The following is a 17,927-nucleotide window of genomic DNA, read 5'->3' on the forward strand; positions in this document are numbered from 1 at the left end:
TAAATATAAGGTCATTGGTTATTTGGAGTATTTAGCTGACTACAGATGCTGATGTTGTCAGGTATAACATCATTAGTTGTATGTCAGTCTTGAAAAATTGTGAAGTCAGCAATAGTATATGTTGCAAAATACTACTAATGACTAATATATGCTGACTTTAAACCATACCTCATTTAAATCCAATTACATAGCCATCCATACATAGGATGGACAAAACAGACATGGCAAACAAACTTTTCAGCAACATTGTGAAAATATGGCCAAAAGACATAATCTGTAGATCAAAGTTCGAAGACAAAGGGTGTGATGACATGACTTAGGATTCTTTGATGTTTTTAGTGATGATATTGTATTGTCAACTGGGACTATCCCAATTTACCATCTGATCAGTTGGCCTTGCATCTTGACTTAAGCAGATTTCTTTTTGCTTCCCCCCCCCCCCCCCCCAAACAAAAATCACCATGTGTTTTTTCTTCCAGTCAGCTAAGAATTGATTTTCACTTTTTGGCAGGCTTACATATCTGAGTCCTAGTGATTTCTCATGTCAATATGGCAAACTGCCATTTACAACCAATCCAATCTTTGTTCTTGGGCAGTTTTGTTTTCAAAAACACTCTGTTGAATGTCCAACTATTGGGTCAAAGTCCAGTTTTCAGTAGCTACATGCTCTTGTGTAACCATTCAATGACCACTGTTTTTTCTTTTGAAAGAAAAAAATCCAGACTTCTGTTTTCTGATTTAGATTTCCAATTAAAATGTGTAATCTTTTAATGTCCTTTACCTTTGGAGAGAAGAAATTCCTTTTTAAATGTTTCCTGACCAAATAAACATCAACTGCATGCAAATAAAGCATGCAAAATACGTTTGTTCGCCCTTGTTGATTCGTTTTGCAGGATTTGTATAATTTCTTACCATCTTGTCAAACGTTTGACCAATTCCTGTATTTTTATATTTTCTAGTGATGTGACTAATTCTACTCATAAGGTTGAATGAATAAGCTCCAACAAATCATGCAGTTTGAATTTTACTTTTTTCAACAAAAGCTAAGGGATTATATTCATGTTTCTTAGTGGTTGTGACTGAAATAAACTTCAGAATCTTGTAAAAGTCAGTAATCCAGAGTCTTTTTCCACTTTAAATCACTTTTTCTAATACGTATTTAAGTACCCTGCTAGCTTCTCTATTCCTGATTCATCATTTTGCAATAAGACTTCACCCCCAAATCACTAGCATCATTTCATTTTAAAAGGTTTAGTAAACCCAGGGCAGCCAACATTTGTATCTTTCATTAGAATGACCTTCAAATTCTCTAGTTCCAGTTGACCTTCGCTTTGTAAAGAAAAACTAATAATGCAAGCTTCTAATTTTTTTTGTCTTTATATTTAGATGTGTAGTTCTTAGGGTAACAACTGGAAAAAAGTTTTATGCTGTGAGGATCAATGGTAGATCAGGAGATTGGGAACATTCTTAAAAAGAAATAATTGTGAAAAAAAAAATCTCACTTGGGTAACAACCTGGAAATATATCCTTACACTTTCCAAAGTCATCACAAATGTTCAAATTTTTCTATCAAAAGTATACACAATTCAGCAAATAACTATGAACTGACAACCTGTAACTCCATTGGTTAAAACTCCTAGTCCCTCTATACACATGGATACAAAGAAAATTGATGCTTTAATGGAGGGAGAACTGAGATGGTGGTTCAATGATCCTTGTCCCCAGAATTTGCTGAGTGTATATTCTGGCTCGCTCGGACTTCTTGCTTCTGGATCTCTGTTCTCCGCGTATTATCTCTTGCTCTTAGAGACACAGTTTGGATCACCACTTCTGAAGTCTGACATTTAATGGTGAAAAATGAAAGAGTAACTGGTGAGGGAAAATGAATTGACTTTTTCGTGTTTCAGGGATGTTTTACTGCAGGTAGAAGGACACCACTGTCCCTTCCAGTGGTCTGAAGTCTTCTAGATCCTAACCTTTCTTTATTTGAAAGGCAAGTGCCACCTTTGTTGCATTTCAGATGCAATTTGATTGGTCAAACTACCAGTTTTGAATCAAACACACACTTAATTTATACACTATAGTCAAAATACTACAACAGAAAGAAGAAATTGGGATCACAACTTGGCAAATTTCACAGAATACTAGATTAGCTACTAAACAGTAACTATTCCAATATAGTAACATTCCATAAAGACGCATATGGCAAAGACAAATTCAATAAAATAGATGGTCTCACATGGAATTCTAGCAGTAGGAAGAGAACACCATAGCTTTTTAGCTTTGAGAGATGGAAAAAACACCTTTCACATCCAGCTTCAAGAGTCCAGCAACTGTGGCAAGCTGAAACTGAAAATCTTATTTCTGTGGGAGCTTCAGGCTGCTCCTATTGTTCTGTCTCTCAAGCATTTTTTTGAAAAAACTACAAAATACACCTGAAGGCCATTGTTTCGTCACAACCCTAACAACATCTTTCTCCGAGTGGAAAATCTGGGGCAAGAGTAGAAAAGCAAAACATGCAATTGAGAGATTGCAGATCTGTGGTATGGAAGTATGTAGGTGTTCGAACTTGAAACAAGTTAGGATAGAGGTACGGCAAGCATTTAAGAAGGCAAATGGAATAATATCCTCTATTATAAGGGAAAGATTATTAAAATTAGGACATTGGTAAGGCAATTGTAAGTTGTGTGCGTTTTTGGTCTGATGTAACGAACATGGTTGTATTGGAGAAAAATTCAGAGAAGGTTCCCTTGGTTTTTTTCTTTTTGGTATGAAGCATTTGCCTTGTTAGGAAAGGCTGACCAAATAGGGCTATTTCTATCGGCATTTAGGAGTGAGAGAACTTTGTTTAAACAAATGGGATTCTGAGTGGGTTTTACAGGCTACATGCTAAGAGAGTTAACCCATGTGAATTCTGAGACAAGGTTTTTTTTGTTAAAATAGCTTCTATTTAAGACTATGAAGAACTTCTTGAGCTTCATAGTTCTTTGCATTTCTATACTTGAGTGCTGTGGAGGCTGAGCTTTTGAATGGATTCACTATTTAAGTAGATGAGATTCTTGAACTACAGGCAAATTAATGGTTATGGGCCAGTGAGACTGCCGAGTGTAGAGGAGGTGCAAACAGTTTGAGAGCAGTTGGAGAAGAGCTGCAAAGGGGAGTTAGGGAGTGATGGACATGAAAGTGAAGAGGGAAGAAAAGTTTTAGATCTTTCAACTAAGGAATGCTCACCTGACTGGGAACAAAAAAACAGATGAATTCCTCGCAAATTACATGGAATCTCTAAAACTGCAGATGTTGAGGAGCTATTATGTAGAGGAAAATTATGTGAATCTGAATGCCACGAGCATGTTGTTATTTGTGTAATTTAGTATTGAACAGTTTCATTTCATGATGATTTATGTTGACGGGATTGAGGTGGTGGAGGGTTGCTCTCAAATTGGAGGCCTGTCATCAGCAGTGTTCCACAGGAATCTGTTCTGGGTCCCCTTTTTGTCATTTAAATACATGATCTGGATGAGAAGAAAGAAGGCATGGTAACTAAGTTTGAGGATGATACCAAAATTGTTGGTATTGTAGACAGTGAAGAAGGTTTTCTAAGATTACTAAGGGCTCTCGATCAAACAAAGATTAGAGTTCTGCACAGCAGGTCAGGCAGCATCTAAGGAGCGGGCATATCGATGTTTCAAGCAAAAACCTTTCATCAGGAATGACTGAAAAATGGCAAATGGAATTCAATCTGGATAAATGTGAGGTACTACTTATTGGTACAACAAATTGGCCGGACTTATACAATTAGTGGTAGTGCCTTGGGTCGTGTTATAGAACAGAAGTACCTACGGGTTCTGGTACATTAATTCTTTGAAGTTTGCTTTATGGGGGTTAAAAGGCATTTAGCACACTTGCCTCCATTGCTCAGTCTTTTGAGTATAGGAGTTGAGAAGTCATGTTAAGGGTGTATAGGATATTGGTGAGGCCTTGTCTGGAGTACTGTGTCCAGTTCTGGTCACCCAGTTATAGAAAGGATATTATTAAGCTGGAGAGATTTCAGAAGACATTTGCAGATTTGAAAGGTTTGAGTTATAAAGAAAGGCTAAGACCTTTTTCAGTGGAGCATAGGAGGTTCTAGTTCACTGAAAGTGTGCTCAGAATGGTGGCATTTTGCATATCGAAGCATGTCAGTTATTTTTCTAACAGTCCAGGAAATGTTTTCTTTCTGTGTTCTGATTTTCAGTTTAATGGAGTGGTGATGACTATGAGGAATATCAATTCTGCTTTGGTGCGACTGCAACCACACACCCCTCTAACAACATAAGACTGCCTTTGAGGAGTGAGTTTAAAAATGTGTTGCTGAAAAAGCGCAGCAGGTCAGGCAGCATTTGAATGCAGATTTCTCCAGCTTTCTTATTTCCCCACCTTTTCTCAGTCCCAACCGTCAGACTCAGCACAGCCTTCTTGACTTGCAATCTTCTTCCCGACCTCTCCGCCCCCACTCCCTCTCCCCTATCACCCTTACCTTGACCTCCTTCCACCTATTGTATTCCCAACGCTCCTCCCACAAGTCCCTCCTCCCTACCTTTTATCTTAACCTGTTTGGCACACCCTCCTCATTCCTGAAGAAGGGCTTATGCCCGAAATGTCGATTCTCCTGCTCCTTTGATGCTGCCTGACCTGCTGCGCTTTTCTAGCAATACATTTTTAAGCTCTGATCTCCAGCATCTGCTGTCCTCACTTTCTCCTTTTGAGGAGTGAGTGACAAATAAAAGCACTTGAAAGTGTTACTAATTATGGGGTCCTGTCCCTTATCTACTCGATGCTTGCTGATCTTTGCTCTTTTCAAACAAATATCATATTTTTAGAACGAAAACAGTGTTTTCTAGACATTGAAAGATCTTATGCCCTCTCCCCTTCGGTTACCTCCAATTTCAGAATCTTCCATGATTATTAATGATCCCACATTATACTATCGTTGAACATGCCTGTGCAATCTGGCTTGGTAGATGATTTTCTTTAGGGTGGTGGTCATTCTTTGAAACATTGCTGTAGAACATTGCAACGTTTTAATAAACTTATGTTGTTCTCTCAAAGTCAACGTAATATAATCATGTGCTCTAACTGTAGAACACCGCTGAAAGATATTTAACACGGCAAAATATTTCTTGATTCAAACATTCAAGTTCGAGGATACTACTCTATATTCGATCCATTGTTGGGTTTAGCTGCTTGCCTGGACCCCCAACTTGTGAAATATTCTCTCTTTACCTCTTACTTCCGTCCTTTAAAATCTGCACCTGCGCGCAGAATGAGCATCGCCCAGGCGGAAACGGGCGAAGATCATGTTACCGTTGGCCAAGCTTCCCGCGTTTGACACCGAAGGTCAATCTGCTTTCCAGATTCCCGCCCACCCCAACCCACAAAAAAAAATCCCAAAAGAAAAAGGGCAACTAAGGAATCAAAACATAAAGTCTGCATAGAAAATGAAAGCTCGAGCTGGTGTTTGATGTAAACCCTTGTCCGTGCGTAGTAACCGAAGATCCAGTGACGATCAGGGCGTGAGGCTGTTCGGTTGGCAGCGCGTGAGAACTTAAAACGGTCGTTTGTTAAACCGAGGCATGAGCCGGGTTGTCCCGTCGAGTGAGTCGGTCGAAGATGGAGGAAGAAAACTTTACAGATATGAATACAGCGCCCGAGGACTCAAAAGAGAAATCTGTTGAGGATAGGGACGCGAATAATATCGTTTTGAACATCATTCCTGAAAGCGAAGCCAGATTGGCGACCATCACCACGGAAACACCCAAACCCAGACCTTCCACTTCACCGAAACCAGTGATGCGCTCTCGATGGCATTTCTTTAACAAATTCCGATGGCCAGACAAAGAGGCGCGAGTGCAGACAAGTAGCTTGTTCACACCACTGTCAAAGTTGGAATTGCAGATGGCGGGCGGGCAGAAATGGACGTGGATCAGGCGGAGTGTCCTTGCTGCGTTTTGGTTAACTTGGATAAGTTTACTGGCATCGGCTCTAGTGATTATTGTGCGGACACCGGAGTGTAAACTTTTACCCAGTCTCAGATGGTGGCAAAGAAAACCGATGTATCGTATTGCAATGCAGTCGTACTACGATACGAATGGGGACGGATTCGGAGATCTGCTTGGTATAAATATCGTTATAAGATAATCGTAGTGTGTATAGAGATTTAAAATTACTGTCTTATTTACAGTTCGAAACCATTTCCAGCCGCTTTAGAAAATTAGAAGTGGGCTTGACCATCTCTATCCCGTTCCCTTTATTCCCATAACGACAATGTGCAGCTGTGTTCATAATTCTTCAGACCTGGGCAACATCCAGTCTTAGGCTAATAAGTAGTTACAGTTGCGCAACTCCTGTGTCTTGAACACTAGAGTGTAACTACCCTTTGACATTAAATAGCAGTACTACCCTAAATAAATGTCTTAGGAGTGATCATTGACCAGAGGCTGGATTGAGACAGCCACAATCCTATGGCTACTCGAGTAGATCCGAAAGTGGAGATTTGGTGTCTCCTTGTTCCAAAAGCCTCACCAAGGTATAAATCAGGAGTGTGAATGACATACTGTCCTTTTTCCTGAATAAATACTGCACCAATAACTTAGAAACTTGACCTTATAACATCCAGTTCCTCCTCCATCAGCATACATTGACTGCAATATATCATCTACTGATGGAACGTGGCAATTTGCCACAGCTTCTTTAACATCAGTTTGTAAATGTGAAACCTCCATTACTTATAAGGTCAGAAGAGGCCACTTTGCCCCTCAAACTTGCTGCAATTTTCAAGCGATCGTAACTAATATAGAGTCATAGAGATATACAGCACAGCTTGTCTATGCTGAGCAGATATCCTAAATAAATTTAGTCCCATTTGCCCCATATTGCTTTCAAATCCTTCCTATTAATGTACCCATCCAGATGTGTTTCAAATGTTGTAGTTGTAACAGCCTCCACCACTTCTGGCAGCTCTGATTTCCACCCAACTTCCCTAACTGTTTCACATAGCCCTCGAATCCTTCGTAGATCAAAAATCTATCTAATCCAACCTTAAATATTCTTTAGGGAAGAAAATTTCAGAAAGTAATGATCTACTCAGAAGAAACCCTCCTTTCCTCTGTCTTAAGTGGGAGATAATTTATTTTCATATTTCTAGATTTCCCGTGAGAGGAAACATCCTTTCAGTATCTACCCTGCCAAGATCCAACAGAACTGTATAATTTTCCATACGAATTTTACCTTCTAAATTTGTGTTGTATAGGCCCAACCTGTTCAAGTTTTCTTCTAAATGACAATCCCTTCATCCAGAAATTTAGCCCAGTAAAAATACATTGAATTCCTTCCAGTATAAGTATATCCCATCTAGACCAAAACTATAAGCAGTACTCTGGTTATGGTCTGACTAGAGCCCTGTAGCAAGACTTCCTTACTTTATTACAAGAAGGATAAGTATAAAAGACCAAGGTTTTGTTTGCCTTTCCAATTACTCGCTGACCTGCATACTAAGTTTTTGTGATTCATTTACGAAGTCATCAAAGTTTCTCTGTGCTGCATCATTTTTGATTATTCTCCATTTAATTAATACTTTTTCCCACTTTGGCACAATGAACAAAAAAAAAGTGTTAAGTTTTCCCACGTTGTTAAAAGTCACACAACACCAGGTGTGAGTCCAATGAGTTTATTTGGAAGCACTAGCTTTCGGAGCACTGCTCCTTTATCAGCGCTCCGAAAGCTAGTGCTTCCAAATAAATCTGTTGGGCTCTAACCTGGGGTTGTGTAATTTTTAACTTTGTACACCCTAGTCCAACACTCTCCGAATGCCATCTTCTAATTTTTCCCACTTGATTGGTACTCCTCTTAGTATAATCCTCAAAACTTGCTTTTCTGCATACTTTATCAGGCAGGCAAAATTTGGCAATGATAGTCACTTAAAGTTAATAAGATAGAATGTAAATTGGCTCTCAGCACTGATCTTTGTGGTACCCTAACTAGTTATTGTTTACCAACCTGAAAATGAACTAGTTAGGCAATTTTGTAACCATGTTATTATGTCACCCATAGACAATAAGGTCTTACCTGGGTATACAGAAACATTCATTCAGACCCAAGACCCTGCTGCACCAATTTTGATCATGACTGATCATGTATTTGCCTTATCACTGTATTTTTGTGTCTTCCCTAAAGCCATTGGTGTTATAGGAACCAGAAATCCATCAAACTCTTATCTCAAACATACTTAATAACTGAGTTTCTCTGGGGTAGAGAATTCCAAAGAATCACCACGTTTTAAGTGGAGAAATTCCAATTAATCACAGCCCTAAATGGCTTGCCTTTAATTCTGAGGTTCTGTCCTCTGGTTCTAGACTCGACAGTGAGGGGAAAGCATCAAACAAAACCTCTACTCTATCCTTTCAAAAATTTTAGAAGTTTCAATGGGGTTGTCTCTTGTGCATATCTTTGGACCCTGGGAGGAAACTGGAGCACTTGAAGGAAACCCACAAAGTTATGGGAGAATGTGCAAACTCCATGCAGACATTCACGCAAGGGTAGAATTGAACCTATGTCCCGAGCACTGTGAGGCCGCAGTTCTAACAACTGAGCCACCATGACAACAATCCAGAGATTACAAATCCTTAATCTTTCCTTAGCATAGTTCTGTCATCCCAGGAATTGGTCTTATGAACCTCTGCTGCACTTCCTGTGTAGCCAGTTTATTCCTCCTTTGGCAAGAAGACCAGTCTGCATGCAGTACTCCAGATTTGATTTCACTGGTGAAGTGAGACCATTGCTTCTGTATTCAATTCCTGTTGTGGTAAAGGCTGGCATTCTGCTTGCCTTCCAAACTGCTGCATCTGCATGCCAGCTTTCAGTAACAAATTTTTGTCTCCGACCTTCCCTAAGTAGACATGTTACACTTACTTTCAATATGCTGGGACCTTCCCAAAATCCAGGAGATCTAGAAAATTTTCACCAATGCATTCATTGTCTCCAAAACAAAAATATTTAATTCTATCAACTCAACGGAACTTGTCAGCCTTCAGCACTATAATTGCAGCTGCAGAAACTGAAACACATCGGGAAGGAGGAGCGTTGGCTAGCTATTTGATGCTCTGAGGCAGTAACATTCGGGTGGGTATTATGAAGATGTGGGTGTACTGTAACTTTTGAGAGAGTTAAAAGCAATGGAACGAACTGGCAGCACCAAGTGTTCTGAAAAAAGATATAATGTAACCTTTTGGTCCAGCAGTTAGGATAGCTGGTTGCCTGGAGACAAAACAGATTCAAATTAGGCCAATCCGTTTAAATTATACCTCCCCCTCCAAAAAAAAACAACTCCAGTCCAGTTTGAATTTAGTATATTGATAATTTTAAAAGCTAATGACACATTTTGACACTTTGGGGATATAGGACTAGGGAAAGTTGAACAGTTGAGAGGAGAACTGCCAAACCACCAGCATGTAAAGACTGCCCAAAAAAATAGCTCTCTTAAAGGTACTGTTATCGATCAGTAACCTGTACATCAGAATCCCCGAGAGGACGAAAAGAAGACAGGAAATCCGAGAAGAACCGAAAGCTGCCTGGTTTTGAGATCATAAGTTTTTTGTTTTGTAAATCTTAATCGGGATTTTATCAGACCAGTATTGTAGAGGGGAAAGATAGGTTAGAGGAAAGAATTGTAAATAGTTGTTAGTTAATTATTCTGTATTATACTTTAAGAAATAAATTTAATTTTTACTTTAAATAGTTCTTGACCTCTCAAATTTTCATAGATTACAGCATGGGATAAATCTTTTCTGTGTTGCTGGTTTAAATTAAATAGGAGGGTTTACCCCATGTTGTAACATTGGGATAATCCAGTCTCATCAGGGACAGGGGAGTGTCACTAAGAGTGAGACAGGTAAGGGCATACAAAAGGGGGGAGTGCAGGAGCTCAACAGGTCTGAGATTCTTTAAGCTTGTTTAGATGAGGGTGGGTGTGCAGGATTGATGAGCTGACAGACCCTGACACCCTTGTACAACAATCCCTTCAATTCAGCGGAACAAAATACTATATAGTAGTAAGGGACAGCATAGTGAGGGAGATTGACATTGTACCTTGCAGTAAAGAGTGAGAGGCCAAAAGGCTTAATGCCAGGATTCAGGACGTCATCTCAGGGCTTGAAAAGAACTTGGAGTGGCAGTGGAATAATACAGTTGCTAAAGTCCATGTAGATATTGAGGCAAGAGGAAAAATAGAAACAAGTTCTGCATAGTTAGTGTAAGGAGCTAGGCATTGAATTAAGAAGCAGAACTTCAAAAGTAATAATCTCTGGGCTATTACAATAAATATGGCGCAGAATCAGCTGCAATCAACTTCACACTGTAGATCATGTTTATCCAAAGTATTTAATTTAGACTTAGACCTGACTGATAAAGCAATATCCGTCTGGGAAGTATCTAATACTTGTGGCAAAGGGTCTTTGACATGAATAACTGCTCATGCAGTGATGTTTGAACTCATTCGAGATTTTCATAGAATCCCTACAGTGTGGAAGCATGCCATTCTCTCTTTTTACCCCCACCACACGTTTGTTATCTTTTAGATTTGCTATTGGGCATCAGCCTTGGGTTGTTGTCTTATTGTCTGGCAACCTTAAGTTGATTTGCTAGGCAATGAGGGTACTTGTTTTTGTTCTAGAAGTGATATATTCAGAATCATTGTCACCACCAGGACTGGTTCCATGAGACTGTTCAAACCCAGTAGTCCAGGCACAGCAGTCTATGATAATTAACTTGATTTGTAATTGTTCTGGAATTGAATTCTACACATAAATGGTGTTGTGAGTTGCATTTGAAATTTCTGACTTTGGTCAGGCTGCTTTAGGGAACTTAAAGTATCTTTTACAGTTTTGATCTCTCTATCTAAGAGAGATGCTTTCATTGAGATAGTTCAGTGAAGGTTAATTTGGCTAATTTCTGGGATGGGGAAATGTTGAGCCTATTCTCATTGGAGTTTAGAAAGATGAGCAGTGACCTTATTGAAACAGGTGATTTTGAGGATTATTGAGAGGGCTCCCCTTTGTGGAGAAACCAGAGCTAGTTCAAAAATAAGCAGTCTGCGTTCAAGGTAAGGAGGAACTTCTTTTAAGATATTTAATTTTTTTACAATTCTCTTAGTGAAGGTGATAGGGTATATTTGAGCCTGAATGAGAGAAATGCTGTTTGAAAAATGAGTCAGGAATTGATGGTACACAACAATGCAGTTAATGCCGCATTCAGATTGGAACTGCTTCTAAAATACTTCAATTTTTTCTAAAATAAGGTGGTTATTACTGTATACAATACACCAGATATGGTTTCACTGATGTCCTGTGTAGAATCCCTATAGTGCGGAAACAGACCATTTAGTCCATGGAGTATACGCTAGCCCTCTGAAGAGCATCACATCCAGATACATTCTGCTACCCTACCCTTGTAACCCTGCATTTCCTAACCTGCACGTCTTTGGATTATGGGAGGAAACCAAATAATTTGGAGAAAACCCATGCAGATATGGGGAGAATGTGCAATCTCCAAGCACACAGTTGCCCAAGTAGAGTCGAACACTGAGATAATAGTGCTAGCCACTGTGGCAAGCCGATATATTTGAATGTATACTTGCATAACTATTTACACTTTGTATTCAATTCCCCTTGCAATAAATGATAATATTCTGTTATTTCCGCCTGCATCTCAGAAATCTAGATTAGATTAGATTACTTACAGTGTGCAAACAGGCCCTTCGGCCCAACAAGTCCACACCGATCCACCGAAGCACAACCCACCCAGAACCATTACCTTACATTTACCGCTTCACCTAATACTATGGGCAATTTAACATGGCCAATCCACCTAATTGCATATTTTTTGGCCTGTGGGAGGAAACCGGTGCACCCGGAGGAAACCCACGCAGATATGGGGAGAATGTGCAAACTCCACACAGTCAGTTGCCTGTGGCAGGACTTGAACCCGGGTCTCTGGTGCTGTGAGGCAGCAGTGCTAACCACTGTGCCACCCATTATCTGAAAATGTTTATCATTATATAATAGTTTACATTTTGTTGTGCCAAAAGAAAACAATTTCATAGCTTTGTGCGTGGGAAGTCATGTCTCTCAAACTTGATTGAGTTTTTTGAAGAAATAACAAAGAGAATTTGAAGAGTGATCTATATGGACTTCAGTAAGGCGTTCGACAAGGTTCCCCATGGGAGACTGATTAGCAAGGTTAGATCTCACAGAATACAAGGAGAACTAGCTATTTGGTTGTTTTTCAGACTGGAGGCCTGTGACTTGTGGAGTGCCCCAAGGATCGGTGCTGGGTTCTCTACTTTTGGTCATTTATATAAATGATTTGCATGTGAGCATAAGAGGTAGAGTTAGTAAGTTTGCAGACAATACCAAAATTGAAGGTGTAGTGGACAGTGAAGAAGGTTTCCTCAGATTACAACAGGATCTTGATCAGATGGGCCAATGGGCAGATGGAGTTTAATTCAGATAAATGCGAGGTGCTGCATTTTGGTAAAGCAAATCTTGGCAGGACTTATACACTTAATGGTAAGGTCCAAGGGAGTGTTGCTGAACAAAGACACCTTGGAGTGCAGGTTCATAGCTCCTTGAAAGTGGAGTCTCAGGTAGTTAGGATAGTTAAAAAGGTGTTTGGCATGCTTCCCTTTATTGGTCACAGTATTGAGTACAGGAGTTGGGAGATCATGTTGTGGCTGTACAGGACATTGGTTAGGCCACTGTTGGAATATTACGTGCAATTCTGGTCTCCTTCCTATCGGAAAGCTGATGTGAAACTTGAAAGTATTCAGGAAAGATTTACAAGGATGTTGCAGAGGTTGGACAATTTGAGCTATAGGGAGAGGCTGAACAGGCTGGGGCTGTTTTCCCTGGAGCATAGGAGGCTGAGGGGTGACCTTATAGAGGTTTACAAAATTATGAGGGGCATGGATAGGATAAATTGGCAAAGTCTTTTCCCTGGGGTGGGGCAGTCCAGAACTCGAGGGCATAGGTTGAGGGTGAGAGGGAAAAGATATAAAAGAGACCTAAGGGGCAACTTTTTCACACACAGGATGGTACGTGTATGGAATGAGCTGCGAGAGGAAGCGGTGGAGGCTAGTACAATTGCAACATTTAAAAGGCATTTGGATGGATATATGAATAGGAAGGATTTGGAGGCATATGGGCTGGGTGCTGGCAGGTGGGACGAGATTGGGTTGGGACATCTGGTTGGCATGGATGGATTGGACCGAAGGGTCTGTTTCCATGCTATACATCTCTATGACTCTATATCTTCCCACATGATACTCCATTTAATCTAGTATGAATGGGCACAGCAAATCAGCAAAAGTAGCTGGTAGATGAGTTCATTAAAAACATTGGGTCTCTTTTCTATAAGAATATTTCAGTAAATGTATTGTGTTATGAAATGGGGTTGATCAGAAGTGTTGTAGTTAAAAAAAACTTGGAGGGACTAATGATCAAGTTTCTACTAAAGTTGTTTGAGATGTGGTTAATTCTGAAACTAACATCATAAATTTAAATAGGACCAATTAAGGGCAGTGGTGAGACAGATTTGAAAATTACATTGAAACACAAAAGTGAGAAGTAACGGCAACTGGCCAACTATAACAATTAAGAATTTATGAGATTAAACAAGAATCTTACAATATTGCCTTTCAATTTTAGATTAGATTACTTTAGATTAGATTACTTACAGTGTGGAAACAGGTCCTTCTGCCCAACAAGTCCACACCAACCCTCCGAAGAACAACCCACCCAGAACCATTCCTCTACATTTACCCCTTCACCTAACACTACGGGCAATTTAGCATAGCCAATTCACCTAACCTGCACATCTTTGGACTTTGGGAGGAAACCAGAGCACTCGGAGGAAACCCACGCAGACACAGGGAAAACGTGCAAACTCCACACAGACAGTTGCCCGAGGTGGCAGTTGAACCCGGGTCTCTGGCGCTGTGGGGCAGCAATGCTAACCACTGTGCCACCATGCCGCCCCAATTAAATTTTAAGGTTGGAAAGATTTTAAAAACGAGCAAAGGACAGCAGGAAATTGATCAAGTGTGAATGTATGTTTGCTCACTGAGCTGGAAGTTTGTTTTCAGACGTTTCATCTTCATACTAGGTAACATCATCAGTGAGCCTCTAGTGAAGCATTGGTGTTATGTCTCACTTTCTATTTATGTGTTTAGGTTTCCTTGGGTTGGTGATGTCATTTTGGTTCTTTTTCTCAGAGGGTGGTAGATGGGGTTCAAATCAATGTGTTTTTATGATGTAGTTCTGGTTGGAATGCCATGCTTCTAGGAATTCTCGTGTGTGTCTGTGTTTGGCTTGTCCTAGAATGGAAGTGTTGTCCCAGTCAAAGTGGTGTCCTTCCTCATCTGTATGTAAGGATGCTAATGATAGTGGGTCATGTCTTTTGGCTAGTTGATGTTCATGTATCCTGGTGGCTAGTTTTCTGCCTGTTTGTCCAATGTAGGGTTTGTTGCAGTTTTTGCAAGGTACTTTGTAAATGACGTTCATTTTGCTTGTCTGTATAGAGTCTTTTAAGTTAATTAGCTGCCGTTTTATTGTGTTGGTGGGTTTGTGGGCTATCATAATGTCAAGAAGTCTGAGTAGTTTGGCAATCATGTCCGCAATGTTTTTGATGTAGAGGAGAGTGGTTTGGGTTTTTGGGCATATTTTGTCTCCGTGTTTGGGTTTATTGCTGAGAAATTGGCAGTCTGTGTTTATGCGGTATCCGTTCTTTTTAAATATGTTGTATTGGTGATTTTCCTCTGCTGTTCGTAGTTCCTCTGTGCTGCAGTGTGTAGTGGCTTATCGAAATGATGATCTCATGCAGCTTCATTTGTGAATGTTGGGATGGTTGCTTCTGTAGGTCAGTATTTGGTCCATATTTGCTGTTTTCCTGTAGATGCTGGTTTGAAGTTCCTCATTGGCTGTTTGCTCTACTGTGACATTGAGGAATGGCAGTTTATTATTGTTTTTCTTCCTCTTTGTGAATTTTATGCCAGTAAAGATGTTATTGATGGTCTTGAAGGTTTCCTGTAATTTGTTTTGTTTTGTGCTGACAAAGGTATAATCCACTTAGCGGACCCAAAGTTTAGTTGGATGGTTGGCAGAGCTGTTTGTCCCAGTCTCTGAATTACTGCCTCTGCTAAGAACACAGAGATCGGTGATCCCATGGGTGTTCCATTGGGTTGTTTGTAGTCTTGTTATTGAAAGTGAAGTGGGTGATAAGGCATAGGTCCACTAGCTTGACGATGTTGACCTTGCTGATGAAGTTGATGGTCTCTGGTGCATATGTCTTTGGTTCTTCTAATAGTGTTGTCAGTGTTTCTTTGGCTAGCTTGATGTTGATGGATGTGAACAGGGCTGTTAGGTCAAAGGAGACCATTATTTCATCCTCTTTTATCTTGGTGTCTTTGGTGTTCAGGAATTCTTGGGGGAGTGAATAGAGCGGCGTGAGTCTTCTACTAATTGTTTTAGTCTTTGGTAGAGTTCCTTGGCTAATCTGTACTTTGGCGTTCCAGGTAGTGAGACTATGGGTCTGAGGGGACTCCTAGTTTGTGAATTTTGGTTAATCCATAGAGGCGTGTTGGATCCATCTGGTTTCATTTTTGGGAAGTTATCTTCTTTAATTCTCCAGTGTCTACAGGAAAACAACACATTCAGACCAAATATTGAACTACAGAAGCAACCGTCCCAACACCCGTAAATGAAACTGCATTAGAACATTATTTCAATGAGCCACCACACACTGCAGCACAGAGGAAAATCACCTATAAAACATATTCAAAAAGAATGCCTACCGAATGAACACAGTCCACTGATTTCTCAGCAAGAAACTCAAACAAGCAGACAAAACGCGCCCAGAATTCCTAGCCACTTTCCCCTACGGTAAAGACATCACGGAAATGACTACCAGACTACTTACACCTGTTGCCATGGTAGCCCACAAACCCACTAACGCACTAAAACAGCAGCTAATGAACTTGAAAGACCCTATACAGATAACAAGCAAAACTAATGTCATTTTCAAAATACCTTGCAAGAACTATAACAAACGCTACGTTGGACAAACAGGCAGAAAACTGGCCACCAGGATACTTGAATATCAACTAGCTGCCAAAGGATATGAGCCACTATTACTAGTATCCTTACATACAGATAAAGAGGGACATCACTTTGACTGGGACAACACATCCATGCTAGGACAAGCTAACAGAGACACGCACGAGAATTCCTAGAAGCATGGCATTCCAACCAGAACTCCATCATAAAAACACATTGATCTACCACCCTCTGATAAAAAGAACCAGAAATGACATCACTAACCCGAGGAAACCTAAACATTTAAGCAGAAAGTGAGACATAACACCAGTGCTTCACCAGAGGCTGATGATTTTACCTGGTATGCTGACGAAAGGTCTGAAAACGAACTTCCAACTCAGCGAGCAAACTTATGTCCAGAACCTCAAACTGAGCTACAGATCTTCTCAAAATTGATCAAGCTTATAAAATAAAATATCCAAATAAATTTGCAAAATATATTAAACTAGATAAGAGCAAAGAAGGAAGAAATCAACAATAGTAAATGTAAGTTGGTTAAACAACGTGTAATACTGGTAAATCAAAGTAGCAGAGATGCCTCACAAACATTTTGTAATATATTCACAGATGAAATAATAAGCATACCAGATATTTGGGAAACAATGTCTAATAGGAGTGAGGAATTTAATACTATGGATGAAAACGTATTAGAGAACAAAAATGTGTCAAAAGCTGACAAATCCCCTGGATCCTATTGTCTGTATCCAACTGTTTGAAAAGAAGTAGTTGTAGTTACAATGAATGCATTACTTTTAGAGTACAAAAATTCCTTAATTCTGGAATGGTCCTTGTGGATTGGAATGTTGCAAATGTAACCCCACTGTTCAAGAACAATGAGAGAGAAAACAGGTCAGTTAGTAAGTAGTAGGGAAATAATAGATATATTATTAAAGACATTCTAACAGGTCACTTAGGAAAATCATTACACCCAGGCAGAAGCAGAAAGATATTTGCAAGGGAAATCATGTTTCATAAATCCAGTAGAACATTTCACGAGTATAACTTGCAAGTCATTGACCAAAAACAAAACTACAAATTAATATACCATTTTAAGGGATGGCAGAATCACTAGTTGAGTGCCACACACGTGTAATGATCAGAAACAATGATGATTTGACCTAGTTATCTTTTTCACAATGTTTTCACAGACCCTTCTTCAAATATTGTAGATAGATTAAAATGCTTTGTAAACAAAGACCAGGTACAGATAATAAATGCTTTATGTTACACACACTGCATAAATGTAAACCATAAGACACATAAGCAGAAGCCCATTTGGTCTTTTCTGCCATTCACAGAGATTATGGCTGATTGGATAAGTCTTAACCCTACTTTCTTGCCTTTTTCCTCCATAACCCTTGATTCCCCTGCTAATTAAAAATCTGTCCATCTCAGTTGTACAGAACTGAATTTAATGATGGTCAAGGCTGCAGACCGAGAGGTAGATTAGGCAATTTAATTGGGCAAGAGGTGAAATGTCAAGTTCCTGATTTTGGGGAAATGTGACCGAATTAAGTTGATAAAGATTTGGAGGTGATTTGAGTGTCTCAACTGCAAATGTCAGAAATCTAGCAGTAATGACATAAATGTTAACTAAGATGAAGGGAGTGAGACCTTTGTGATTAAACTGGAGGCAATTGGGCAACAGCAGGAGAAAAATCTGGGAGAAGTTGGCTTTGGGCAATATCTATCTACAGCTCAAAGGTCAGCAAGTGGCATGGTAACTGTGCATCAAGGGGCCAGGCT

The 17,927-nt window shown here is 39.8% G+C and overlaps 1 protein-coding gene across 1 annotated transcript in view; it reads left to right on the forward strand.

Annotated features, from left to right (window-relative positions):
• The first annotated feature begins 4,628 nt into the window (after positions 1–4,628).
• LOC140482896 (4F2 cell-surface antigen heavy chain-like) overlaps positions 4,629–17,927 on the forward strand; it is a 54,303-nt gene continuing 41,004 nt past the window's right edge. The window contains exon 1 of the mRNA XM_072580623.1: positions 4,629–6,154. Coding sequence (XP_072436724.1) covers positions 5,650–6,154 — 505 coding nt within the window. The 5' untranslated portion in view covers positions 4,629–5,649. The remainder of the gene's footprint in view (positions 6,155–17,927) is intronic.

Source organism: Chiloscyllium punctatum, chromosome 11 (genome assembly GCF_047496795.1).
Source record: "Chiloscyllium punctatum isolate Juve2018m chromosome 11, sChiPun1.3, whole genome shotgun sequence".
In the NCBI taxonomy this organism is placed as follows: Eukaryota; Metazoa; Chordata; class Chondrichthyes; order Orectolobiformes; family Hemiscylliidae; genus Chiloscyllium; species Chiloscyllium punctatum.